The 25,255-nt window shown below is 42.6% G+C and overlaps 4 protein-coding genes and 5 non-coding genes across 10 annotated transcripts in view; 7 read left to right on the top strand and 2 right to left on the bottom strand.

Annotated features, from left to right (window-relative positions):
• Positions 1-150: 150 nt before the first annotated feature.
• ZWILCH (zwilch kinetochore protein) lies at positions 151-10,130 on the bottom strand. The gene is made up of 16 exons (XM_075713915.1): positions 10,035-10,130; positions 9,804-9,922; positions 8,905-9,101; positions 8,364-8,443; positions 7,908-8,063; positions 7,597-7,668; positions 7,164-7,257; positions 6,223-6,278; positions 4,825-4,927; positions 3,688-3,767; positions 3,317-3,473; positions 2,291-2,319; positions 1,731-1,867; positions 1,344-1,439; positions 1,136-1,254; positions 151-442 (listed from the first exon to the last, which is right to left on the bottom strand). Exons 1-16 carry the CDS (start codon positions 10,056-10,058, stop codon positions 351-353), a joined length of 1,611 nt encoding a protein of 536 aa, XP_075570030.1. The 5' UTR covers positions 10,059-10,130; the 3' UTR covers positions 151-350.
• A 1,978-nt stretch (positions 10,131-12,108) lies between these two features.
• On the top strand, positions 12,109-18,146 carry RPL4 (ribosomal protein L4). The gene is made up of 10 exons (XM_075713863.1): positions 12,109-12,180; positions 13,692-13,863; positions 14,731-14,837; positions 15,271-15,409; positions 15,994-16,118; positions 16,503-16,632; positions 17,071-17,227; positions 17,421-17,504; positions 17,734-17,854; positions 17,963-18,146. Exons 1-10 carry the CDS (start codon positions 12,178-12,180, stop codon positions 18,077-18,079), a joined length of 1,155 nt encoding a protein of 384 aa, XP_075569978.1. The 5' UTR covers positions 12,109-12,177; the 3' UTR covers positions 18,080-18,146.
• On the top strand, positions 13,523-13,623 carry LOC142594025 (small nucleolar RNA SNORD16). Its single transcript, XR_012831227.1, has one exon. It is a non-coding gene; the product is annotated as a small nucleolar RNA SNORD16 (small nucleolar RNA).
• On the top strand, positions 14,579-14,650 carry LOC142594037 (small nucleolar RNA SNORD18). Its single transcript, XR_012831239.1, has one exon. It is a non-coding gene; the product is annotated as a small nucleolar RNA SNORD18 (small nucleolar RNA).
• On the top strand, positions 15,106-15,205 carry LOC142594024 (small nucleolar RNA SNORD16). Its single transcript, XR_012831226.1, has one exon. It is a non-coding gene; the product is annotated as a small nucleolar RNA SNORD16 (small nucleolar RNA).
• LOC142594023 (small nucleolar RNA SNORD18) lies at positions 16,364-16,431 on the top strand. Its single transcript, XR_012831225.1, has one exon. It is a non-coding gene; the product is annotated as a small nucleolar RNA SNORD18 (small nucleolar RNA).
• On the top strand, positions 16,678-16,748 carry LOC142594022 (small nucleolar RNA SNORD18). The gene has a single exon (XR_012831224.1). It is a non-coding gene; the product is annotated as a small nucleolar RNA SNORD18 (small nucleolar RNA).
• A 383-nt stretch (positions 18,147-18,529) lies between the features above and the next one.
• On the top strand, positions 18,530-20,379 carry SNAPC5 (small nuclear RNA activating complex polypeptide 5). Of its 2 annotated transcripts, XM_075714462.1 has the most exons (3): positions 18,530-18,619; positions 19,193-19,282; positions 19,892-20,379. In XM_075714462.1, exons 1-3 carry the CDS (start codon positions 18,530-18,532, stop codon positions 20,000-20,002), a joined length of 291 nt encoding a protein of 96 aa, XP_075570577.1. In that variant the 3' UTR covers positions 20,003-20,379. The 2 variants fall into 2 exon arrangements, with proteins under 2 accessions (XP_075570577.1, XP_075570579.1); XM_075714464.1 differs by lacking the exon at positions 19,193-19,282.
• A 2,580-nt stretch (positions 20,380-22,959) lies between these two features.
• MAP2K1 (mitogen-activated protein kinase kinase 1) overlaps positions 22,960-25,255 on the bottom strand; it is a 40,303-nt gene continuing 38,007 nt past the window's right edge. The window contains exons 10-11 of the mRNA XM_075713703.1: positions 24,822-24,867; positions 22,960-23,846 (exon numbers count right to left, since the gene is read on the bottom strand). Coding sequence (XP_075569818.1) covers positions 23,733-23,846; positions 24,822-24,867 — 160 coding nt within the window. The 3' untranslated portion in view covers positions 22,960-23,732. The remainder of the gene's footprint in view (positions 23,847-24,821; positions 24,868-25,255) is intronic.

Raw genomic sequence — 25,255 nt, forward strand, 5'->3', positions numbered from 1 at the left:
TTTGAACAGTGTCTGATTGCATTCTTAATGAATAAAAATAAAATTTAAAACCCCAAAGTGCAGAACTTTATTGAATGCCTGTAAATATACGAACAAAAATATCTTCTATATTTTCAAAATAATTATACTGTACATTCATAATTGCACAACATTTATAAACAAATTAGATACATACAGATTAATTATGGCCGCGTATGTCACACTTTAAGCATACCAAAGCAAATAGCTCAGTAAGATGTACTGCTCTTCAAAGCACAGAGTGTTTCTAAATATACTGTTGGGACACAGGTAATACTGAACTTTCCTCTTTACGGTACCTTTCAAGTGCCTGCCTGTAGGGTAACACGCATTTATGTGAAATGCACCTGACTGCACTTAGCCATTGTAATAAAATACATTCTTTCTTCAGTGCTTCCATTAACTGTGGAATCGGAAAAGAGACCTGCATAGACAAAAGAAAAAGACGTGATTAGACACTATTCTTAGAAAGAGAAACTGTAGAGATTAGCTCCTGTAGCAGCTTCAAGAACTGGTTTCAAAACTTCAGTTTTACTGAAAGGAGCACTTCATGACAAAAATTGAGAATGGCAGGAAAGCTTTACCAAAGCGCTACCCTTTACCAAACCCCACCCCAAAAAGGCAAATTATTTCTATACCGGTCTATATGCTCAATTCTTCCCCATCCTCACACTTTTTTAACTTGTTCTACATTTGATTGCAGCAAAGCATGTCTTCCCTCCTTAGCACCTGCTTGCTTCTCTGACTAGAGGCCAGTATTCAATAACAGGTGCATTTCTCTTCAAACCCATTCTCTGATACACTAGCAAAGATTTTAGAAATAGGGGATAAAATATTGTGTAGAATATTTAACAGTCATGTCATATTTGGAACTGTTCTGTCATTTTAACTCTAAAAACATTAATTCTGCAAAGGTGAGAAGGCAGAAAGTCACCACTTTGTGCAAATCTTTTACATTCTATAAATACCATCTCACCCTTTTATTAAAAGACAAAACATAGTTTGGCTTTTGCTGAAGATACAGGTAAGAAAAAGTTCAGATCCACTGAACCCAGTATAAAAACTGAATTTGAAATGTGTACTTTCATTACTTCATGTCACCACAAATATTCCTTACCTGTATTGTTTGACGTCTTATGTTCAACTGGAGGATTAGTGCTAACTTGCCATGTTGTTTTAACCTCCTTCTGTCCATGCCCGCTACTTATGTCCACCTTCCATATTTCTGGGTGGTCACTGACAGAATAATCAAGAAATGTCAAAATTCAGTCAGATGTTCAGTCACACCTGAATTTTAATGCTGCAAAGGCTGAAGTTTCTCTTACTTTTGATAGAACTTCTTGACAAGTGCTGGTCTGATTGGCAGTTGAAACACATGCTTCTCATTTAGAGGGTTTTCCTTATAATACTTCATGCAAATTCTACAACAAGAATCAACTAGTTACTAACTTTCTTTGGAGAAATGCTTGTCCAACACCACTTAAACCTTGTGCAAAATTAACTGTACTCTCAGATTTTATTATTTCCTTTGTTTTCCAATTTTAGTCACAACCCAAAATTTAACAGGAAGATCCAACTGCTACTTCTGCAGTCTCATAATCACCAACATTAAGGAGGGTTGCTTTTTTTTTTAAAGAGAATTTCTTTACAACTGTCGAAGAGACTCTGTTTTTTATTGTCATTTAAAGAGCAAGTAAAAATGAAATAATTACTGTGTCAAAGGGAAGAGGTTCTCGTGTTTAAACTGAAGTAAGACTGTACAGCTGACCATTATTTCCAGCATATGGTGAAGCTTTTGAACACGATGAACTTGTTCTTGTAAATCTACTGATGTGGAAATGAAGTAATCCTGGAACAGCAAACAGGTTCCGCTCTTAACTGGACACTCAATTTCTACAGACATCTACACAACACATCCTCAGTATACTAAAATAATTTTCCTGCTTCTTTTGAGAAGCCAAAATTTTAAGAATGGCCCAGCAGACTCAGAACAAAGTTCCACGCTATCAGAGTATGAACAAAGGTTCACTGTCCTGCCTGACAATGACCCCTATCAGATACCTAGGAATTCATATATGAATAAGGAAACAACATACTGACATTTCTGCAGTGTATTGTCCCATCCTCATAATTTGCAATTCAGTTTCTCAGCTTTATAGGAATGATATGACCTGCATCCCACCATCAGCTAAGTGTGCTCTACTTCATACTGCTTTCAGAGTTTTAAAAAAAAAAAGAAAAAGAAAAAGAAAAAGAAAAAAAAGCATCTCACCAAGTAGGTTAATGTTGCAAGTTCCTGGCCTGCAAAATGAAGGGGGGGGGGGGGGGGGGTAGAAAATTAAAATTTACTATGTAGTGTCAGACGAAATATATGCAACATTCAGGTAATCAAACAGGGAATTGTACCAAAGAAAGGCACAAAGTCACTAGGACTGCAATGTTATTTATTGACATGATTACTCATTCAAAACAAGAAAAACCCTGTAAAGTGGCATGATAGAGGCATTATCTTATTTACCACCAAGGCTGCACAATGAAGAAACCTACCACATACTTTGAAACAGCCATCCTCCTTGGGATGTACAGGTTTACAGATAGTGAAAATACAAAAGCAAATCAAACAAAGAACAAAAACAGGATGACAAAGCAAAAAAGAAATGAAGAAATGAAGAGATGAAGGAAAAGGAAGTGGGTAACAACAAGGGTAAAACACAAGCCCCATCCCACAGATTCAGAAAAAAAAAATAAAGCTATAATACTGAAAACAAAGCCACAATGTTTTCAAGAAAAAAAATTTACTTTACAAAAATCTTCCCACTTTTGTTGCCGGTATTTTTTATATATATATATATAAGTAATTAAAAATATCTTTCTAAATACTACAGACTGTACAAACACAGCTATTACATATAAATACCCGTGCCCGATTTCCTTTTAACCCATGTAGACCATAAAGGAAAAGAAAGCAAGAGCACACCTACAACAAACAGATATGAAAACAAAACAGTCCACAATTATATAAATCTGGTATTTCTTTTACTTGAAGTTCAACCTAAAGGTTTTTTCAATTTGAAAAAGAAATACATGGTTATGCAAGCTTTATTTATTTTGAAAAAATTAATTTTTTAAATTTTGAAACCATATGCAACTGAAAAGTACAATTACTAAGGAGGCTGGAGACAGCACTTCAGCAGATGGGAGCAGAAGTGAGACCAAGGTTAGCAAAAAAGTTATTATTTCGCGCATGGAGTACCTTTTATCTTGAATTTCTAATCATGTTAACAGATATTAGGCTTACCTATGAAAAAACTGACGTAATCCTTCTTCATCTTATCCAAACCAATCTCCAAGAGCATTTGAATTGGAGTGATGCCACTGAGGGAAACGACCTCTATCTTTCCATGATAAGACTGCTGAACCAATTTACTTAGCAAACTGCTACTCCCTTGATGAATCTAAAAATTAGAAAAGTTTTCTTGTGATGCAACTGTGTACAAAACATCATAAACATTGTTTAGAAGTACAATAGCATGGAAACAGAGGCAAACTGTGACATGTGAAAGTAACTGAAAAACAATACAGAAAGGAGGAGCAGTTAAGCAACAAGAACTATATTCTACTTCAAACAACTCAAAATTATAAAATTTATTGTGAAATACAAATACGTACCCATGGCTGTATCTCACCACGTTCCAAGGACTTTATGATCAGTGTGAAACACTCTATCAACTCCTGATAGGAACTGACACCTTAGGAAAAAAAGATGCAATATTTTATTTATCAATCCCGGCTCACTCTCCAGCTGTTAAGTCAATAACAATAGGCCAACACATACGTGCAGGAACGAAACGCCTCATTTAAAGAACGACAGCTGAAATGACAGATTGCACTGCTTTTTGTTAAGTTTGTCATATCATGACTTTAAAAAGGGTTACTCTAAAGAAATGACGATTAGAAGAGACCACTGAACTGCATACGACTGTTAGAAAACAGCACAAGGCAGAAGCAAATCATCACATAACACATTTTGGCTACATTCTCTCTACACACATTGCAGCTGAACACGTTTTATACATTTAACTGAACAGCATCTACCTAGAATATGAACTATTAGTATCTATGACTCCAACTAACTGCTTCCTAAGCAAGAAACAAGCCTCCACACATTGTGCAGCTGACACTGCCCTTAAGCGGGATACACTGCAGTCGTCACAGTACCTTTTAGCTATCTAGTTTCGATTCAAACAACAGTGGTTGCATGAATAGGAATGAAAGGGGTTTAGAAGTTACATACTCCATCCCTCAAACAGAAAGGAGTTGTTGTATCTCTGGAACAGTTCAACAAGTTAATTAGTAATCTGAAAAAAATAGTAATATGTAAATAAAACTGCATTTTATTGAAGGACTGAGAGTGGTATTACAAGAATGACAGTTTGTATGCAGCTTTATCAACTTAAAAATTGTCCTTCAGATCTAGAAAGACAAAAATTTTATAGATGAAGTTTTCAGTTTTAGAGCAGATGAGTACTACCGATTGTTCAGTACCTTTTATAATCAAATAAAATGAAATATACTATCTCCTGCTAGATGTTGGTCTACCTTTATATGTTGTAAAACAGTATTATCATACCTAAAATTAGCTCTTTTAGAAAAACCCTGTTGCTAACAATTTTCTGAAGAGCTTATCAGTCCTTAAAACTCAGAGAATTTTGTATTCATTTCACTCAGAAAGCAAGACAGTATAGTAGATACAGAGAACAGAATTAAAAGGAAAACAGATGGGGTAAAATACCACAATACACTTACTTCTCATTTTGCACCATAATTGTTCAGCAAAATCCAGGTCTCCTCGCTCACTGAAGATTGATTTTATTGAACTGTCCACTGCAGCAGTGTCACATTTGATTTTCTGAAAGAGTTTGTTTGTCTTAAGTAAAAAAGTATGCCTAAGATTCAAAGACCTTATGAATTTGAAAAGTCTCCAGAGATCAAAATTGGTTGTGTCGCTAATCTTTCCCCTTTTCCAGGGAAACTACTGCACAGAAACTACTACTGCACAGTAATTTGGAAGCATACTTTTATTTAAAAGTGAGACTAATTCTTTTCAGAATTATCACACTGGATAATTGCTAGCTTTGGAGTGGGAAGTGAAGCCTACTATCAAAAGAAGGACTTTTTAGCTGAGTAAAGCTCAACCAGACTGTCTAGTAAGGACCAGCTGCTCAGCTCAAGATGGTCCTTTTCGCCTTCCAACGGCACAATGCACGGAGCATTGGTAAATAGCAAAACAGAGTCCAGCAAGCACTGACTCAGAATATGACCTATGCTACACTGAACTCACAATTAAGTAACTGTATGTAGACCTAGCAGTGCCCTGAGAGGCCAAAATTAATACATATGTGTATGCTCAGAGCAATTTTCCTGTTCTGATCCTGAATATTCCTGGTTTAGCTAATACAGAAATCATTGTATTTTCAGCTCATGAACAAAATGCAACCTCTCTCTCAATAGGAAAAAGACCCAAACCTTTCCTTGTAGACTGAAAGGGAAAAAAAACCTCAATATAACTGAAGGCTTTTTTATAATTTGAATTTGTCCATTGCTTTAGAATATCATAAACCTCTAGATAAATAGGACAGATATCCAACTGAAACCATTAAATTGGTCCGAAATCATTACATTAGGCAAGAAAAGCAAATTAGTGATAGAACACAATGGCACAAAGGTCAAAGTTCCTGAAAGAAAATAGGACATCAGGAGACTGGTAGCTTCAGGAGATGAGAGACGATGGTTAAAACAATGGAGTGAGATTGCAGTTGTTCAATTTGCAAGCTTTTGGTAGTGAAAAAGGAAAGGAAAGAAGCAAATCAAAATATCTTCATGCCACTAAGTTATACAAAATATATGTATAATGGACACTGGTAGACCATTTAGAATAAAAAAAGAGAGTGAGGTTTTCTGAAGGTAAAAATTACAGTGGACTTTCTACTAGAGGATAGCTATGGAATTCCTAATTTTGCCTGTAAGGCCTTCTACCATTGTTTTTAGACAGCAGAAACAGAAAAATATCTATCTTTCATTACTTCTTTTTATCTACGTATTTACATACATACAAAAATAATATACAAGACAGTCAAAATCTGAAATAACTACAGTTATAAGGGAGACAAGATGACAAGGTAATTGGTAGGAAACTGCATATACCTCTGTTTCACCACTGTTTCCAGATATACAATATCCATCCAGTTTCCTCTTTAAATCTAGTAGAGGAGAAAAATAAATTTCACCACTATGAAAAAAGTATGATGAAACCAACTGTATAAATCCCTGGGCACATCAGAATTAACAAACGGACAAATTAACAAATTAACAGACTGACTGGATGGCTAATAAACAAAATTTATCTATTTTAAAATTGTTTCTACTGGGTAAGCATACAGTCTGAAAAAATCATGTTAGTATTTTTTAGTATAAGCCATACATTTTCCCCATATACCCTTACTACATTCTGTTAACTGAGCATTAACTTGTTAAGATTCAGTGATGAAGCAGTAAGGGGTAGCAGGTGATCTAGTGTCTCTGGTTTTTTTCCACATGCATTTGTCAGAGAGAGTTTTTGTCCGTTCCTCCAAGGTTTATCTACATACTAAAAGAATTTACAGTTACATTTGAAAATCTCTTGGTGCATTCCAACATCTGATTCTCTTTTTAGATTTGTTTTCTAATATCTTAAACTTCTGACAAGACACACATTGTTCACAACAGTTTTCAGAAGGAATCAGTAATTTTGGATGCTTTTTAAGATGTCATCAAAGTATTGTTTTCCATCACCAAAGGGACACTTAGCAGGTTTAGAAGTTCATGTCCATGTCAGAAAACTTGAAAGATGCATCCAGAACTCTCTCAATTGCTTTTTAAACATAACTGTGTCATTTTATAAAGCAACAATTGTTATTTTCATACAAGATATTATGACAAAGAAAAATGACAGAGATGTACTAACCTATTTAACTACTTCATACAGGTGGTTATAGCACAGAAATTAACATCTTTAATTGTAATACTTTAAAAATTGTATGTGGAATTTCCTTTTACTTCTGTGAAACACAACATCCCTCTCTCCCCATGTAACAAGCAGCAATTACCAGTCAGAAATTCCTGGACCAGTTCAACAGCTGATTCAGACTCTAAGGGCTCGGGCCACTCCGTCACACCCGTCTTCAAACCTTCAGCCAAAGCCTAAAGGCAGCATAAAAACCAAAACAACACAATCAGTTCTTGTTTGAGGTTCTGCATACGTCATACTTAAAACTGTAGTTAACTTCTCCAAGAATCACACACGTTTCTCTGTACAGCTAACCATGAATTTAGAAATGTCTTGAATTTCCTGGCTTTCGTGTTCATGATTTGTCCTCTTTGTATTCAAGGTTCCTAAAACTGAACTCAAAGTTTATTCTCAACTAAAAGTTTTAAGTCACTTTTGAAACACTTTATGAAGTTTTAAATAAAGTAAATTATTAAGACATAAAATCACCATTCCGTGTAAATCTGAAATTGGAATTTCTCACTCATACTTACAAGGAGAAACTGCAGTTCTCTATACAGCTGATATACAGGGCTTCTGGGGTCCCCAGACTCCAGCGTAATATTCTGAAAGTTCCAGAAGTTTACGTCAGTTTCAAACTTTAGAAATCAACTCTCCTAAAATTTTCATTAGTGAAATGCGTATTAGCATAATTTATAATTTAGATTATGAACGCATTGTGTTGCTTACATAAAGAATAATAAACACAAATGTCGAGTCAAACTTATTTCCTCTCCTTTACACTACTCATGATGTAAGCCGTGGAAAGAGTTTAGGTTGGTTTGCTTTTTCCTTCTTGACTTACCAGTGTGGCAGCTGAAATTAGCGGGGGCGTCTCCAGAATCTTATCTACACTGTTCCACGTAATATCAACGTATATATTGCTTTCAGATTCTACAATTGTGTCCTCTATTGCAGCAGCTCTAATAAGTTCATACTGAGCAAATCCTTTTGTCATCACCTAGAATGAACAGATTTAAAAAAAACCCAAACAACAAAACCACCACAACATTGATTGTTTTGTACTCATGCAAAACATTTTAAAAGCATTTCACACACACACAAACAGGTCTAACATCAGACAAATGCATTACAACATAGGGAGCTGAAACGGTACTTCAAAAGAGACTATTATACTATAGAATCACACTAAGATGAGACTCTAAATAGAATCTATAAAGCTTCCCAAAACCAGTATCGTAAATCAAAAACCAGAGTTTTTAAACTTAGATTGGAGTCATGACAGACCATAAACACCTACAATAGATGAATGATGTTTCATTTTATGGGCCATTTTGAGCTCTTCCAGGTTTGCAAAACAGGCTTTGTCAGCTGTAGGACCTAGGAAAGGAAAAAAGTAAGAATCAAAAGAACAATTCAAATTTGGCACTTAAAATTAATTCTCAAATGCTCCATTTGGTCAAGTACAACTTGTGTTGTTCTTCAGAAAGCAGGCATTCTTCCTTCATTTGTCCTACTGAGAATAAGGGCTGGTGTTGACATATAAATGTTTAGTAAGTGTCAGTGCTTGTGCAAGAAGTTGAATGGTAGCAATTTCAGTTGGCTAAGTTATTGGACCTGAGTGAAGGTAGGCGCGCAAGTTATTTCTCCCATACAGCATGGGTTAAAAGCATCTTTTCTTTTCTCTCTTGGTTTTTTTTCCCCTCTTGTTTTTTAAAACGAGGAATATAGAGCAGTACCAAGCCAACATCCCACAAAGGACAAAGATAGCACCCCTGCATCAATATTCCCACATTTTTAAGCCTTCCTCATTTAATTTTATGTGTAACCTTAAACCTTACCATTACATGTAACCATATAAAAATTGATTCCTGTGATTTTCTTTCCAGCTTTGAGAGGCTCAGCTCCAAGCCAGCAAGTATGTTCAGGATCACAACCGTCACACCTTATCCAGAGGGGAGGAAGCACAACCAGTTCATTTATCTTCAAGTGGGTCATGTTTGGATTTTGTACCATTGTATATAAGGAAATCAACTGCCTAGAGATATGAACAGGAGAAAAAAATAAGATGCCAACAAGTATAGCTGAATCTATCCCTTATGTAAAACTTAACTCCTATCTATCACGCTTCGTTAGCAGACATGAAATCGTTTTACAAAAAGAATGCAGTACTACAATCCTCTTTTTACAGGTAGAACAATGAAGTCACAAAGAAGGAAGTAAGATATCATAAATGAGAATATATTTAATATAGTGTTTTAATTTAGACTAAAGATTCTGAAACCATAATTGAATTTTACATTTTAAGCATGTTAAAAGGATAAGTTAGTTAAGCAAACTAGTCACCATGTTTTGGTACCATGCCTTGGTATTTTAATAACAGCCAAAGACCGCAAACAGATGCTTTAATTTTTTTTTTTCTTTTTAACAGAAGCCTTACAAAAACAAGCATTGAAGTCTAAGCTTTCTTTGCTCACCTACACCCAGACACTCCCATTAACCTAACAGGACAGCTCACAAGTGCTTTTCCAGTACCTTGACTTTAGCTACTTTGTTAGGAGTACTTTTAGCCAGGGGAGGCCATTTTGCAGGATGAAAAATGGTCATATCTCCTCACTAAACTAACAAGTAATTTAATGTGGGGGGATTGGAAAAAATACAGGTTCTGAATATTAGGAAGGGAGACAAAAGTTGCAAAAGAAAATTACATCAGAAGGGGAGGCAGACCTTTGACACTTACTTTGCTCTTCTGACAGAAAGAGCCACTGGTTCAGAACTCTCCTTTGGCAAAAGCTCAGAGGCATAAACAGCATCATCTGGTTTTGATTCTTCCGTTGGGTCACTTTCTTCATTGTGTCGCTTTGAGAGAAATGCACAGGTAAGTCAAAAAATGCAAGGTACGTAAAAATATTTGATGGGAATTCAAGTCTAGATTACATTTAAAAAATTAACAACTAAAATACGCACTTACTGCTTTCTGTAAAATGTATATCATATTGTTTCCATTCCAAAATCTTTCAATGGGACTTTTGCAACTACCACCAATCAAACAGATCTCTACATCAGTCTGGAAAAAAAAAAAAAAAATTAAACTTTTTAACACCCTACATATAAATGCTGCATTTCAGCAATTTTTTATACCAGAAATTGCAAAATTAACTAATTGCACAAACTGTTTTCCAACCCTGTTGCAACCATTCATGAATCTAAGGCTTTCTTACTTCAGAACACAGTTACTGCATGCCAAAGGTGAAATCAAATCAACTGTGAAAAGGCAACAACTTTCAACTAACCCACACAGAAAATCTAATCTCTAAAAGCTTGATTCTATGAGAAACTGAAGTCTTGTTCAATGAACAAAACTTCAGATAATCTGAGATATGAGGGATCATTGTCAGGTAGTGACTGCAGTCACTGCATATCCTTGAGATGGAGAATACTCATTTAAAGTAACATTAAATATCAATAGATCACTTCTCTGAATGTCTCATGAGAGCTCTAAACACTGTTTGGAGAAGTTAAATAACTCAAGCCTGCTCTCAAGAACAAAGAAATATCACGCTTTACTTAGGCTTTTGCATACACGCAGAGAAGTATTGCTTGATTCTTCACATCTAGTCTGTTTTTCACATTGCTGTATCTTTAAATAACCACCTGATTTTATCTGCAAACTATTATCAAACTTGTATAAATCCCAAGTTTAAGACAACTAAATAGCGTTAGACATTCTCCAGCCATCCCTATGTTCCAAAAACCATTTGAAGCAATTGCCATTTTCATACACATACCCCATTCCCTACAAAAGTGCTTAGATAAAAAGCGTGCCATCAGAAGTTGCAAGTTTGAAGATGTGGATTACCTTCATGAAAATACTACCTCAGGGCAGCTGCTGCAGCAGCTCTTTCCTCTCCTCCCAGCAGCCACACACTGCACCAGCTGCCCTTTGCACTTCACACGACCTCCACCCCATAACTCGCACATGTACTTGGTCCTTACAATCATTTTAAACAAGTTAACAGTTAACAGTGCAAAAAATCGGGGGAACGCAGGAATGAACGAGGGCGGCACTCTGGGTACCCGGGTCTCCTGCTCCATCCTGAGGTGGAGGCAGATCTAAAGAGGTATTGCTGAGGTAAACATTTCTTTTTACGTGATATCCCCGCACATATCTCAGCTCTTGATCAATGGCTGCACGTTTTAAACATACAGAATCAGGTTACGTGGCTGTATTTACCTCAAAGACTACATATTTACCTCAAAGAGGTAGGGATGTTCAGGGATACCTGCCGTTCCTTCTTCATATATTCTGAAAGAAAAAGAAAGCGTTAAGGTACATGAAGTTTTTTTTCTTTGACCTCTGTATTCCTCAATAAACAGCAAGTTTAACTGCACAAACTAAAACGACAGAGCTCTACAATCAGAGCCTCAGCAGCCTCCCCGCGAACTGGGGCCGCACTCGGCACCCCCACCCCAGCCCCAGCCAGCCTCCCCGGCCGAGCCGCCTCCCTCAGCGGAGCGGTCTCCGCCGCAGCGAGGCAGGCGCCGGGCCGAGACGCACCGGAGGAGGCGGCCGTAGAGCTCGGCAGCCGCCCGCCACCGCCGCTCCGCCGCCATCGCCGCCCGCCACAGCCGAACCGCGCGCCTCGCCCGCCCCCGGCACTACATCCGGGGCGCTGTGCCCAACGAAGGCAAAAAAATTCATTCTTTCCCCCTCCAGCAGTGGGTTTTAGTCATATTTATTTTTCCGCAAGCCTCCCCGTTAAAAAAAAGAAAAAAAAAAATTAAAATCCCTCAAAAATGTTATAATTTCTGTGAGAGCGAATGACTCGTCACGCCGAATCCCTCCGCCAGAAAAGAGTCCCTTGTTCTGGGAGGGGACCGAGAGCGACGGTGGCGCCCGGAGGGAGAGGGCTCGGCACCGCCGGTCGCGGCGTACGCGAAGGAGCTCGGGCCGAGGCTGGGGTCGGGAGCCGGCCGGCCGGTGCGGCGGAAGGCGGCGGGCAGGGTGCGGCAGGACATCGCTCGTAGCGAAGAGAGAGTAACGCGTCCTTCCTTTTCCGGTCGGGGCTGCGGCGGGGACGGGCGGGAGCACGAGACGCTCCGCCGCCGCCACCATGGTGAGGAGCGGGCCGCGGCGGGCCGGGGCGGCGGGGCCGGGGATGCGGGGCGGGAAGCGGGTCGAGAAGCGGGTCGGGGCTGGTGGGATCCAGGCCCATCGGGCAGAGCCGTGCCGCGGGCAGCCCGAGGGCTGGAGGCGTGGGGCGGCCGGCTGGCCGCCATTTTGGAGGCGTCAGCGCTCGGCCTGCCGCGTGGAGCCCGTGTGGGCAGGCCGGGCCGGCCGGCCGGCTGCCGAGGGGCCGGGGGGGGCTGCGGAGGGGCTGGGGCCGGCTCCGGAGCGGGTCACGGCCGAGAGCTGGGCTCGTTGCGCTGGAAGTCGGCCTTTCCTTAGGCACCGTGGGAGATGGGGCCCGCATCGCCTTCTGGCAGGGCTTTTTTATTTTTCCCACGTATTTCTCCAAAGCAACGCCACACGGAAGCTTTTGAGCTCACGTTGAGTTAGAAGAGCAGTTTCTGTAACACCCGTTTTTAATTTTTTTTTAACCTTTTTTTTTCTTCTTGCTATTCTGAAACAGGCTTTAAGAGGCGTTGGTCTGAAACCAGATAGCAAATGAACAACTTTTCTTGCTAATACAATTCAGACTGTGATCTGGTTCCTTCGCCCTGATCCAGTTTGTTCCGTGCTTGTGCTGGAGTCTCTGCAGTAACTCCAGGAGTCGGTGCCTTGCTAGTAACCAGCGTTAAAAGCACAGATAGTACTTTCATTGCTACTAGTTGGTTATTTTGAGTATTTTTTTTTTTCAGCTTAGTAGTATTTTTAATACCTCTGAAATGAATTGTGGATGGGAAAGGGGAGGAGGATACTTCACCTGTATTATTGCCGTGAGCTCTTAATTTAATGACAGGTACAGTATAATGCTAGAAGATTCTTTTTTAAAAAGTGCTGTTCAGACCAGCAAGCTATTGTTTGACATTGTCTCAGTTTTTTGAAAGGAAGCTGGTGCTGCTAGCAGTTGAATTTTTCACCTCACAGATTTTGAGGCACCGGGGATTGTTCAGAGGGCCCAGACTTTACAAAAAATTCACTGTGTTGCTGAGTTTGCTTGCTTGTAGCACTGAGAGGCTCTAGAATCGTATCAGAGAAGTTGGTTACAGCATTTCAACTGTTAGACATAACCTAAATAACAGGCCTTTGGTAAACTGAATAAACACGGGTGGGTTTTATGTAGGATTTTTTAATAGTAGATTGGAAGCAGTTTAAAGGTGTTACTAAAGAGCCCAGAGATTCAATTCTAGATTAATTTTACCCAAATGACTTGGAAGTCTGATGGATTTCAAACCTCAGGTATAGTTTTCTGAACGTGGGTTGTGCTGTGGAGCACTATGTTAAGTGAAAATTATTGCTATGATGATGTAATTTGCGTCTTATCCAGTGTTCAGTGACAGTTGCCTGCTGTCAGCGTGCTGGCACTGTTGAACTGAAGACCCCTTCATTCTGAGCAATACTTGGTGGATTTGAGCGCTAGCAATTTACTTGACTTGTGCTTAAGAGGCTTTTTTTCTTTTTCAGGCTTGCGCTCGACCGTTAATATCTGTCTACTCTGAGAAGGGAGAAGCATCAGGCAAAAATGTCACCTTGCCTGCCGTGTTCAAGGCTCCCATTCGCCCTGACGTCGTGAATTTCGTTCACACCAACTTGCGCAAGAACAACAGGCAGCCCTACGCTGTCAGTGAACTTGCAGGTATGGCTTGTCCACCAAATGGACAGAACTACTTGTGTTAATCTTTGACTGTAATACAGGTGGGCTACAATTGAAACAAATTTAGAATTGAAATAAGAGAAGAGCTGTTCAGTGGGATTCTGTATAGAAGGCAAGGCAACTGTTCTGTTACTAACAGTCTCATTTTAAATTGTAGGAAATACAATTTTTTTTTATTATTATTCTGAAGAACAGCAAGATGGTGTAAAAGTCTTGGAGTACTCTGGGGTCTTATCTGAAATGTATATTACTGAAAGTATGGTGGCGCCTAGGTCCTCGAGTGGAATCTGTATTTTTTGCAAGAAAACCACAAAATATCTGACAGTGTATCAGGCAGAAAACTGTCGTGAAAAACTGCGCTTTGTAATCCCTGTTCTGTGTTGATCACGGGAGACTTACCCGAGGCATTTGCCAAGAAGAAACCTCTGCAAACACGCAGTTGCTAGAGCTGCTTCAGAAACTAGTATGTGCAAACAGCTGCTGCTTCCCAAGCAATTTGTGCCAGGAACCTGCATTTTCAAGTTTATTTCTGATGGTGTTTCACATAAACATTTTAACCCGCTAGGAACAGCAGTGCTGATTCAGACCTCCAAATCAAGGATCAAGCTTAGAAATCAGTATGTTAATGTGCTCGATTCCGACCTAAGCAGGTCTCTAATATAGTAAGAGTTAATTTGCCTGATCAGGATTTGTTCTGCTGAAATGATGAGATTCCACTTCATTGGTCCGTGTTTCTGAAACGCATGATAACAGTGGAAGTTCTGATTGGTGGTCCCGAATTCTGCCTGTTGGTGACCTTATGAATATTGCAGCTTTGTCACCATCTGAATTAAAATCTTTGTGTTTCAGGTCATCAGACCAGTGCCGAATCTTGGGGTACCGGGAGAGCCGTTGCTCGTATTCCTCGAGTACGAGGTGGTGGAACTCACCGCTCCGGCCAGGGTGCCTTTGGAAATGTATCCTTTCATAGCTGCTGCTTGCATCGGCTGTAAAGCTGAACTCATCGAGCAGAAAAATTATTTTTAAGTATCTAAATGTGAAATGGAATCTTGTACTTCTTGAGGTAATGGTGGTGATCTGGACCACCAAGTTTGAGAAATTTGTAATGTGATTAGAACCTTCTGTATGCAAATTCAGACTTGCTTTAATGAACAGAAGCTTTCACTGATGATTTTTGTCTTCCCACTGCAGTGGGAATCTTGAATCTTGTGATGCATACCGTCTTGCCATGATGTCGTAATTTGCGTCTTACTCTGTGCTCAGTGACAGTTGCCTGCTGTCAGCGTACTGGTACAGATGGTTGACGAACAATTAACACTGAGCAAGGATTAAGGAGTCACACTAGAAAAAGAAGCTGCAAAAAGGTTGTTCTTAACTGTCGATGCATAGATGTGTCGTGGAGGCCGCATGTTTGCCCCAACCAAGACTTGGCGGCGCTGGCACCGTAGAGTGAATATAACTCAAAAGCGTTATGCCATCTGTTCCGCTCTGGCCGCATCCGCTCTTCCAGCACTGGTCATGTCTAAAGGTGGGAATTCTGTCTCTGGAAATGTTTGCCTGCCGTTTCACATTGCCTGAGCAGTACCAGTTACTGTGTGATTACTCAAAATGTTTATTGTGGATAACTAAATTCTGAAGAGTTTTAAGAGGCAGTCCGTTCTTCTGTAGGGGGGTATTTTTGTTAACGTACAAGTCGGGAAGGCACTTGGCGGTTATGCGGTGTTGGAAGTTCGGTGATGCTGAGGCGCTTTTGCGTGCGTTGCTGACACGAATCTTGTCTGTGCAGTTTATGGAAACTGAAACTGCATTTTGAATCTCATGGCAGTTCGGTTTGATTGCTGTTCACGGAAGCCTAAGACTTGCTTAATATTTACTCAGGTATGGAAAGTACTGTCTGAGGCAGACCCACAAGGCTCCATGGACGCTTTACTACTGTAGCTACTATGCCTGAATATCAGATCATGAATTTAATTTCCACCTGAATATCAGATCATGAATTTAATTTCCACTGTTTATCATTTTGTATCATTTCTGAATGCACAAGGCAATAAACTTGAGAAATGCGTACGGCTGAGATCAGCGGGTAACCGTGTCTTGTCAAATCCTCACTAGGGCACCGCATTGAGGAGATTCCAGAACTTCCTCTGGTTGTTGAGGACAAAGTTGAGAGTTACAAGAAAACCAAGGAAGCTGTTCTCCTTCTGAAGAAGCTGAAAGCTTGGAATGACATCAAAAAGGTGAGTTGCTAAGGTGTGTTCTTACGAGCGAAACCCAGGTGATTCAACTGCCATTGTTACAGTAAGAATTCCAAATAGTTCTGTGTTGATTTGATGCTGCTAGAAATTCCTTGGTAACAAAACTACAAGAACCCGTAAAAAGAGTTGAAGCAAAGTAAATTTCTTACTGTGCTGCTTTACTCTGTATTTAGTTGTCTTTATTTTGGTGTTGCTTAACATTAATAGCTGCTTGGGTTTTTTTGACTCAAGAATGATGAACTTCTCACTGGTCCGTGTTTCAGATAAGCAGTGATGATTGTGAAGTTCTGACTAAAGCAGTTTTATTGTGTCTTACTCAGGGGATTTGGACTATTTCGAATATTTACAAGTTTCATTTTTCTATAGGTTTATGCCTCCCAGCGTATGCGGGCTGGAAAGGGTAAAATGAGGAATCGCCGTCGCATTCAGCGCAGGGGACCCTGCATCATCTACAATGAGGACAATGGTATCATTAGAGCTTTCCGGAATATCCCAGGTAATTTTGACTTGGGGCACGCTTACTCATTTGTTCAGAGACTGCCTAGAATGATGAGATTCCACTTCATTGGTCCGTGTTTCTGAAATGCATGATTTTGTGGAAGTTCTGACTTTGGCTGAAGTAGCTAATACATTCTTTCTAAGAATCTGTTTTGGTGATGTTGAGGATGACAAATTTATGATAAATTTGACAGCTGTCACCAACCATAAACTGCATTTGGAGCAGTTGGAAACGAGGCTGACAAGCCTGTTGTTGGAAAAAGGCTGATGATTATTTTAAAAAATGTAATAGATTTTCATACATGTAACTCTGTTGTGTAAAAAGTAATAAGCCCACATCTGTTTCTCTGTGCTTGCTCGTCTGCTTATTTCTTAGGCTTGCATTCCTTGATTTTAATTGTAAATAAAAGGGATTGGTTTGTCCGTTTTTCTACAGGAATTACTCTTCTCGATGTCAACAAGCTGAACCTGCTGAGGCTTGCTCCCGGCGGCCACGTCGGGCGTTTCTGCATTTGGACGGAGAGCGCCTTCCGCAAGCTGGATGATTTGTACGGCACCTGGCGCAAACCCGCGACGCTGAAGAGCGACTACAAGTAAGCGCAGCCGACGCGGGGCACCGCTGAACGGGGCCACGCGGGCTCGGGAGGACGACCCGGTAGTGGCACGGGCGGTTCCCTGTGGAGGTGGAAAATGAATACTAGCATTTTTTTCTTCCTCAATGCCTGTTTTGGTTGAACTAGCCGTGTTTTTGTCACCCAGCTTACGCTATGAATGTTTTTTTCACAGCCTGCCAATGCATAAGATGACCAATACAGACATCGGAAGAATCATGAGAAGCCAGGAAATCCAGAAGGCGCTGCGTGCTCCAAAGTAATAATTGCTATCTAACGAATGCGAAGCGCGGCCTCATTAGAAATTGCCAAGTGCAGGGCTTTGCAGGGAGATGAGAAATCTCCCCGCGTTGGGCTGCCAGATAGGGCTGGGATTCCTTGAGTTTCGGGGTACAAATACCAGGAAAGACGGTTCCCCAGATTTCAGGGGAAACGTAGCAGAACTTGAGTTGTGAAGTGAGATGGTGATACATGCCTGTTCTTCTCAGGAAGAAGATTCGCCGTAGAGTCCTGAAGAAGAATCCATTGAAGAACCTGAGAATCATGATCAAGTTGAACCCGTATGCCAAAACCATGCGGCGCAACACCATTCTGCGCCATGAGCGAAACGTGAGTGAGCGCGGAAGCTGCTAACAGGCGCAGTTGGTTTTAGTGCTTCAGGTTACGTGCTGATGATCTTCTTGTCTTCTTTTTTTTTTTTTTTTTTTTTTTTTTTAGCATAAACTTAAGGAAGAGAAGAAAGCGAAGGCCAAGGCCAAGCTCGCGGCCAAGGCCCCGGCTGAGCCCAGGGCAGAGACTGCAGCCAAGACGGCGAAGGCCAAGGCGGAAGCGTGAGCCCCGTGCAGCAGCGCTTCGTGCGCGTGTTGGGAGAGCAGTACCGAGGATTTGCAGCCAATAAATCCCATTGGAATAGTATCTTCCCGATGCGTGTGGGGGTTTCTTTTTCCCTGAGAGGCGTTTGCGAGCGGGTTTTAAAATGGAAATTCGTGAAAGTGGAGGAGGAAGGGGGGGTGGGCTTCGCCGCCTGTAACAGCCCCTGGAGCTGGGCTTTACCTTTTGCCCATTTGAAAGGGCCCCGCCTGGGGCCCTGACGACAGGCGGTCGTGACGACACCGGGCCCTGACGACAGGCGGCCACGCGGTGGCAGCCGCTGCCCGGAAACGTGCAAATGGCGGCGGCGTGACTTGAGGCGGAGGCCCGGCCTTGGCGGCCGCCGGCGCGGCAGGGGGCGCTGTAACGGGCCGCTTCCCGCCGGCGGGGCGGCGCGCGGGGCCGGGGCGGAGGATGCTGAGCCGGCTGCAGGAGCTGCGCCGGGAGGAGGAGACGCTGCTGCGGGTGCGGGCGGCGCTGCACGAGCAGCTCACGCGCCTCAAGGTCGGCGGGCGCCGCGCGGCGGCGGGGCCGGGGCGGGGGCAGCGGCGGGGCCGGGCCCGGGGCGGGGGGCAGCGGCGGGGCCGGGCCCGGGGCGGGGGCAGCGGCGGGGCCGGGGCCGGGGCCGGGGCCGGGGCCGGGGCGGGGGCCGGGGCCGGGGCCGGGGCCGGGGCGGGGGCAGCGGCGGGGCCGGGGCCGGGGCCGGGGCCGGGGCGGGGGCAGCGGCGGGGCCGGGGCCGGGGCGGGGGCAGCGGCGGGGCCGGGCCCGCCCCGCCTGGCTTCCACCGCCGCCCGTAAGGCGAAGAGCGGCGGGCTGCCCCCCCCCCCCCCCGCCGCCCCGGCTCGACCGCGGCGGCCTCCGCGCCTCGCAGCCGCCGGGCTGGAGCTGTTGGCGGGGCGAACGCCGAGCGGGGCCGGGTGCTGCTGCGGCCTGGCGGGGAGGAGCGGTGAAACGGCATTTAAAGGCGCTGCTCTTACTGCCGTCGATCATTCGAACGTCTTTTCAGTAAATCTCAAATATGTAATAGAGTCCGAGAAGTAATTACTGCAAAGGCGTCTGCGTTCCCTCGTTTGCAGGTGGAGGAGCTGGCACTTCAGTCTCTGATCAGGTCCCGAGAGGAGAACGCAACGCTCCCGTCGGCCGCGCTCGCGGAGGAGGCTCAGAAAGTAAGGGGGGGTCCCTGCCTGGGGTCTGGCTGTCCCGTCACGGGGAGCGAGCAGGAGCGACAGGGAGTGGAGCCGAGCAGCGGTTTGAGTGGCTGCAGGTGCTTCTGTGGGTGGTTTTCATCTGGGGTTCCTAGCGTTGACCTCCCTTACGCTGCTCGTTAAGTGAAAGGCTCAGCTGTAAAGTCTCTCTGCTTTTTTGCTGGTTTGTGTTTCCGGGGTTTCGCCTTTTCCCATCCCTGAAAGCAGCACGTTGTTGCCAGGGAGGCTGGGAAATACCTGCTCTATATTGGCATAGCTTCGGTTCGCCGGTTATTAAGCATTTGTGTCTAATGCTCTTAACTGTGCCGTGCTGGTTTAGCCAACTGACTGAGGGGATGAGGTACAGACACCCTCCAAACGTTTTATTAAATGTATGGTCAGCCTGAACCAGCTGAAACTCTTCCACGGAGAACGGGTGCTCGTCACCGTGACGGGCTCATGCAGCCAGCAGTTCTAGTACCAGATTCCTAAAAGACGCTGTGACTGCACAGTTTTAATAGTAACTTGAGAAGTACTCGGTTTCGCTGCTGGTTTTGATAATTAGCAAGATAAACTCTTTTGTTGTGACAGACTCTGGGGCAGATGGACAACGAGGCTGCTATCAATCAAACTCAATTACACCTAAGTCTTCAAGATCACGAAGAAGAGGAGGAGGAAGAGGAGGAGGAATCCGATTCTTGAGTGAAAAAAAAAATCAGAGATGATTTTTAATACAGGCTCAGGAATTTCTTCTTCATTCATCTAAAATTCACCAAGTGATTCTTCTTTTTGTCCTGTGTATGAACTGTGTGATATGCAAGGCTCTTGGGAGTCTAGGGAAGCTCAACTTGAACACACGAATGCGACAAGCTTGGCACACCTCGACTTAGATGTTAAAAGAAAGAAATTTTCGCTGCACAAATATGTAGCATAATCCGTTCCACATTTAAAACCTAATGTAGCTTACTACGTCTTTATATGTGGATGGGAGAAGTCATTTATCAAGTCAGACCGATTTAACGTGTATTTATTGTAAAGCAATAATTTGTCTGTTCTTATTTCATGATGCTGAAAAATAAAACCAGGCCATGGAGGCTGGCTGCTGAACCAATTCTGAGATTATAACCTCATTTGTTTGAACTGGGCATTTTAAGACATGCGGTGCGAAAAGGCGTGTCCAGGATCGTCTCCAGGCGTTCAGCTGCTATGTTCTCAGTTCCCGGGAAGGCTGGGCTCGCGCTCCCTGTAACCGTGACAGAGACGTAGGCGTCCTTGCGCTGGGAGAGGCGGGTGCTGCGCCGCCAAGCTCATTCTGAGCCCCGCAACGCGGTGGCCTCTCTGGACCTGGTACTCTTAAGTATTTTCTACTTCTCGCTCTTTCAGAGTAGCAGCCCATTACCCTTTTATTTGTCCACAAATTGTACGGTAAGAATTGGTCTGTGTTACTTGTAATCAGGAACTAATACTTTTAAATTTGCATTGGTTTCTTTTTTCCCCCTCACAGTAACTTCATAAATCAAAGCAAGTCCACCTTCTGCTTTCAAGTGAGCTGCAAGGAGGAGTAAGAGGAGCTTAAAAAAGTTAGAAAATGGAAAGTGAAGTCCCCTCCACAATCCCTTTAACGCTACGGTAATGAGCTAGCGCTTCGCGTACCGCTAGGCAGTACACGCTTTCTCCTCGTGGAGGGCAGGCGCCATGTGGTACAGCTGGCTTTTTCTCAATTCTTGAAGACTTGTTCTAAAGCACAGAAACCCAAACTGCTGAGCAGCTTAGAAACAGCCACTAAAAGTAATCTCTAACTCGGCCGCTTTGTCAGCTGTCTCACTAGGGAAATGGTTACAGCCAGGGTTGTTCACTGCACAGCTAGTGCCTAAAGGTGCTGGTGCTGTCTCTGGCATCTCTCAGAGGGAAATAGAATAAACAGTCTTCTGAAGTTTGCTTTTAAGAGCAGGAAAGGAACTTGGAAAAGTGTCCCCTGTCCTGGGTGTGGTCAGACCACACAATTCAACCTCACTGTCTGAGAAGAGATTGTTTATTTGGCTCTTGCTTGGGTTGGAGCACTAGAGACCGCATGTTGGAATGTAAACGTAGCTTCATCCTGTGCTAAAGACAAACTGGTTTTTGAGAATCCTGGATGTCTTAATGAAGGAGCTTAGAATGTGCGTGCAGGAGATTTGGGAAAGCTTTCCCAAGACTCACAGGTAAAAAAACCCAGAAGTTCGAGCTGAAAATGTTAAGACTTGGAGCGTCAGTCATTCTTTGGCAGTACGTGCGTGCTGAGCTGGTTGGCGAGGAGCTCAGCAGCCAGCCTTCCTTTCTTTGCCTGGTGCAGTGCTCAGCGCGGTCAGGGCGCTTCACCTGGCTCCTGGTCCCTGCCTTAGAGCAGGAGCACTTGCCGCCTCTGCTCTGCTTCGGGGCAGATCGCTTTCCTGGGTTCCATCTCCAGAGGGTAATTCGGGCTGTTGAAAAATGGTATTTGTTCCCAGCGTGTTTGAGAGCAGTTTTTGTGGATATACTTTATACCCTTCCTGCCTGCTACCTTCTGTGAATGAGTCCCTCCCTTGCTGTTGGATTAAAATAGCCCAGTTCTAGCGCATGTTGCGGTAAAGTATTTTACCTGCTGTCCTAGTACATGTAGCTATGCTTGCATTCTTCAAATGACTGCTGTCTGTGCAGCAAACAAGTGAAAGAGCATTTCCACCTCTAAAAATCTGCTGTTCACATACTGTGTATTTGTTTCACCAAATAGGAAAAAGCACTGGTGTTTTTCTGTGTAACATAGAATTCACATATAAAGCTCAGGACACATTTTAAATTAAAAGCTTCCCAGCCTTGGCAGTACCCAACAGGCACATTCAGGTGAAGAGAAGCTGAAGGAAGCCTTGGACGTGTCAATGAGCCACTTCCTAGCGCTGATGGGCTGAGGGCTACTCTATCCCTCTCCCCGATACTCGATACTGTTGGCCAAGTGGAAGTTCATGTCTAGAATGATTTGGATTCCTTTTGGGAAGGAGCTAAAGCCATTTCCGTGCCCAAAACATCCTTTCAAGGAGGTAAACTTTTTATAACGTTGCTTTGTGGTGTACCACCTCTGGTTCTGTTGTACAGAGCAGCAACGAGCTTGCCAACTGACAGAAGCTGAACTTAAGACAAAAAAGCAAGCTGGAGATGGGTGTAGTACAGTGGCTCTTGGTTAATGACAGATGCAGGCAAGCAGGTCTGCTCTCCGCTGGGTGGATCACAGCATCCATCTTCCATGCCCCAGTGCTGGTTTGCCCACGGAAAAATGCCTGTCGCACCCCACCCAGCGGGTTACAGCACCCAACGGAGCACCCAGTGCCGTACAAGTTGTGCGAGTGCTATGCGGACAAAACCTCAGGCTTCCCTCAGACGTTCCACAGAAACCTGGTAAACAGGGGATTAACCCACTGCATGGCAACTGACTCCAGCCTGGTTTCACATGCTGTCATCTTACATATGCAATCTCGTACCTCTTGGAACTCAGGATGTTGCACGGTTGTGGAAAAATATATAGAAAAAGACTATATAATGCAGCAATGACTTGGGATTAAAGCTTTGGTTAAGTTTGAGTTTAAAAAAAAACCTTCAAGAAGTTACTTGATAATCTATTTATTAAGAGAATCCATTGCTGAGAAAAATCCATTGAGAGGAAAAAAAAAACCAAACTAATAGAGGATCTTCATACACTTTAGACACTAACACGGTTGTCATGAATTTTTAGGTTAAAAGAAAGGAAATTGCCTGGATCTTTGTCTTGATTCTGTAGGACACTTCCAAGAACTAACTTTTTAAAATCAATTAGAAAGACGTACATCACTAAACCCAAGTATGATGATATGTTTTAAAAATAAATATAGAAATATGAACAAGTCTACAATTAGACTATTGCCCTGTACATTCCAAGAAACGCAGAGCTCTTGCCTTCTTTACCTGGAAAGAGAGATCTCTAAACAACAGCAACATTGGAACCATTAGGCCTAACTTTCAGATACAGTTTGGCAGCAGCAAAAGCATGCTCGACAGGTACAGTTTTGGAGCACCCCTAACCTTTTTTTGCGTGGGAGATTAGGTAAGCATGATTGAAGTACCAACAATTTACAAAGAATCCCGATAAAGTTCCAACAAGCTGGGGGTGAACACCCCCAGTGATATTTTCATTAAGAAAGAATATCCATAATCACTTAAAATCAGCAAGCACTGTAACTTAAACATCTTAACGTTTTGGTCAGTAAACAAATGTAATACAATACCAATTAGTTTATGACAAAATTTAAAACCATTTGGCACATGCTATAAAGACATTCTTCCTTATGAGGTGAAATACATGTTTGAACAGGTACAAGCTGAGGAAATAGGACCAAAATAGCATCGTTGTTAACAGATGTACAGTACAGGGTTTGCTCTTCCATACTCAGACTCCAGCAGCATGCGTGGGCGTACTCGGTTGGTTAAGGCCTATGGTTGAACAAAGCCATCCCGCAAAATCCACCTCCTCCGCTTCAGATCTCTTAATGAAAGCATGAATCTGAGCAAAGGAGAAGAATACTATTATTCAAGCACTCAATCTGTTAAATAATAATTTTGGATAACATGAAATACAATAAATCCAGTTTACTTTCAGTATTCAAGCTAGCTATAAAATTTGGCAACCCACATGAAGTGACCAGGAGAGCTTTTCTGCAGGATTACTGAAATAACCAGCATATGAAACGTACACATTGCAACGAATTCCAGAGGAATACTGCCTACACAGTGCCTGTTGCAGAATACTTACACCACAGTATGCGATAAGGATGTGACTCAGCCACTTGAGATAATACTCTGGAAAATATCTGCCTGTGCACAGAAAGGCTTTTTGTAATCAAAAGAGTCTGATTGCACTTTGCACCCTTATTATACAGCAGGATCAGAGAAGGGAAAACTTGAATTTTCTGCCATGAAAAGATCCACTAAAACCAAAAAGATCATTTCATGCAGAAAAAAAAAAATTGCAAGATTTGTTTGCGTCTAGTAGTTCTACAGATTTTGCAAGGCAAAGCTGATAAAAAAAAAAGAGCGGCAACTTTTGTGTTTCACAAAAGATGATAAAAGTGTATTTAACTAGTCCATAAAGTATGTGGAATTTTGTTCCTTCTTCCTCTTAAAAGTAAGAATCGATATACATTATTATTGACTAATAAACTCAAGAAAGAGAATTCTTTTGCTAATTAATTTAATAGCATTAGGTCATATACTCATTGTAATTATCAAATGACAGACTCCGAAAACCACCAGCTTTGGTCTCCTTGATGGTCCCTGTTCTAGGACTGTGCGAGAGCCTCGGGCCCCTTGATCTGCGGATCAGAGAAGCAGCCCCCCCTGCCCAAACTGCTGGAGCTGCTTGTGTCAGGGCCAGAAGCTGCACTCAAGGCCATATGCTCTGATCCCGGCCTCAGGTCAGCTGAGGAACCCAGCCTGAATGGAAGAGTGCTCTTAGTTCAAGTTAAGGACTTTCACTTACCATCAGCTGCTTCAAATCGGCTCTCTCAGCAGGATTTTTAATTAAACTAGGAAAACAGAAAGTGTTACACAAGTTACACGGTATTATCTTTTAAAATAAAGATCAAGTTCTATCATGTTGGTGTACTGCTTTGGTCCCAAGATACCACTCCAGATAAAAGCATTAGGTAATGTTGTGCCTCTCACACACAGATCTGGGTCTGTAAGCAGCTCCCTTCTGTAGGTTTCACAGGTCTAGTTTTAGCTACGAAATCCTGAGTTGCCTGCTACTGTTTAGTGGGGGCTGGAGTGAGCTGGAGACCAAGCTGGAGAGATCAAATTCCCATTTAACACACAATACGAGCCGCTTTATCCCTCAAGTTTCTTTTACCTAAGTCTTTTCAAGCTCAGTATCAAGTACAGCTATTGTGTTACTGTTCTTCCTTTTGGAAACAG

Source organism: Pelecanus crispus, chromosome 7 (assembly GCF_030463565.1).
Source record: "Pelecanus crispus isolate bPelCri1 chromosome 7, bPelCri1.pri, whole genome shotgun sequence".
In the NCBI taxonomy this organism is placed as follows: domain Eukaryota; kingdom Metazoa; phylum Chordata; class Aves; order Pelecaniformes; family Pelecanidae; genus Pelecanus; species Pelecanus crispus.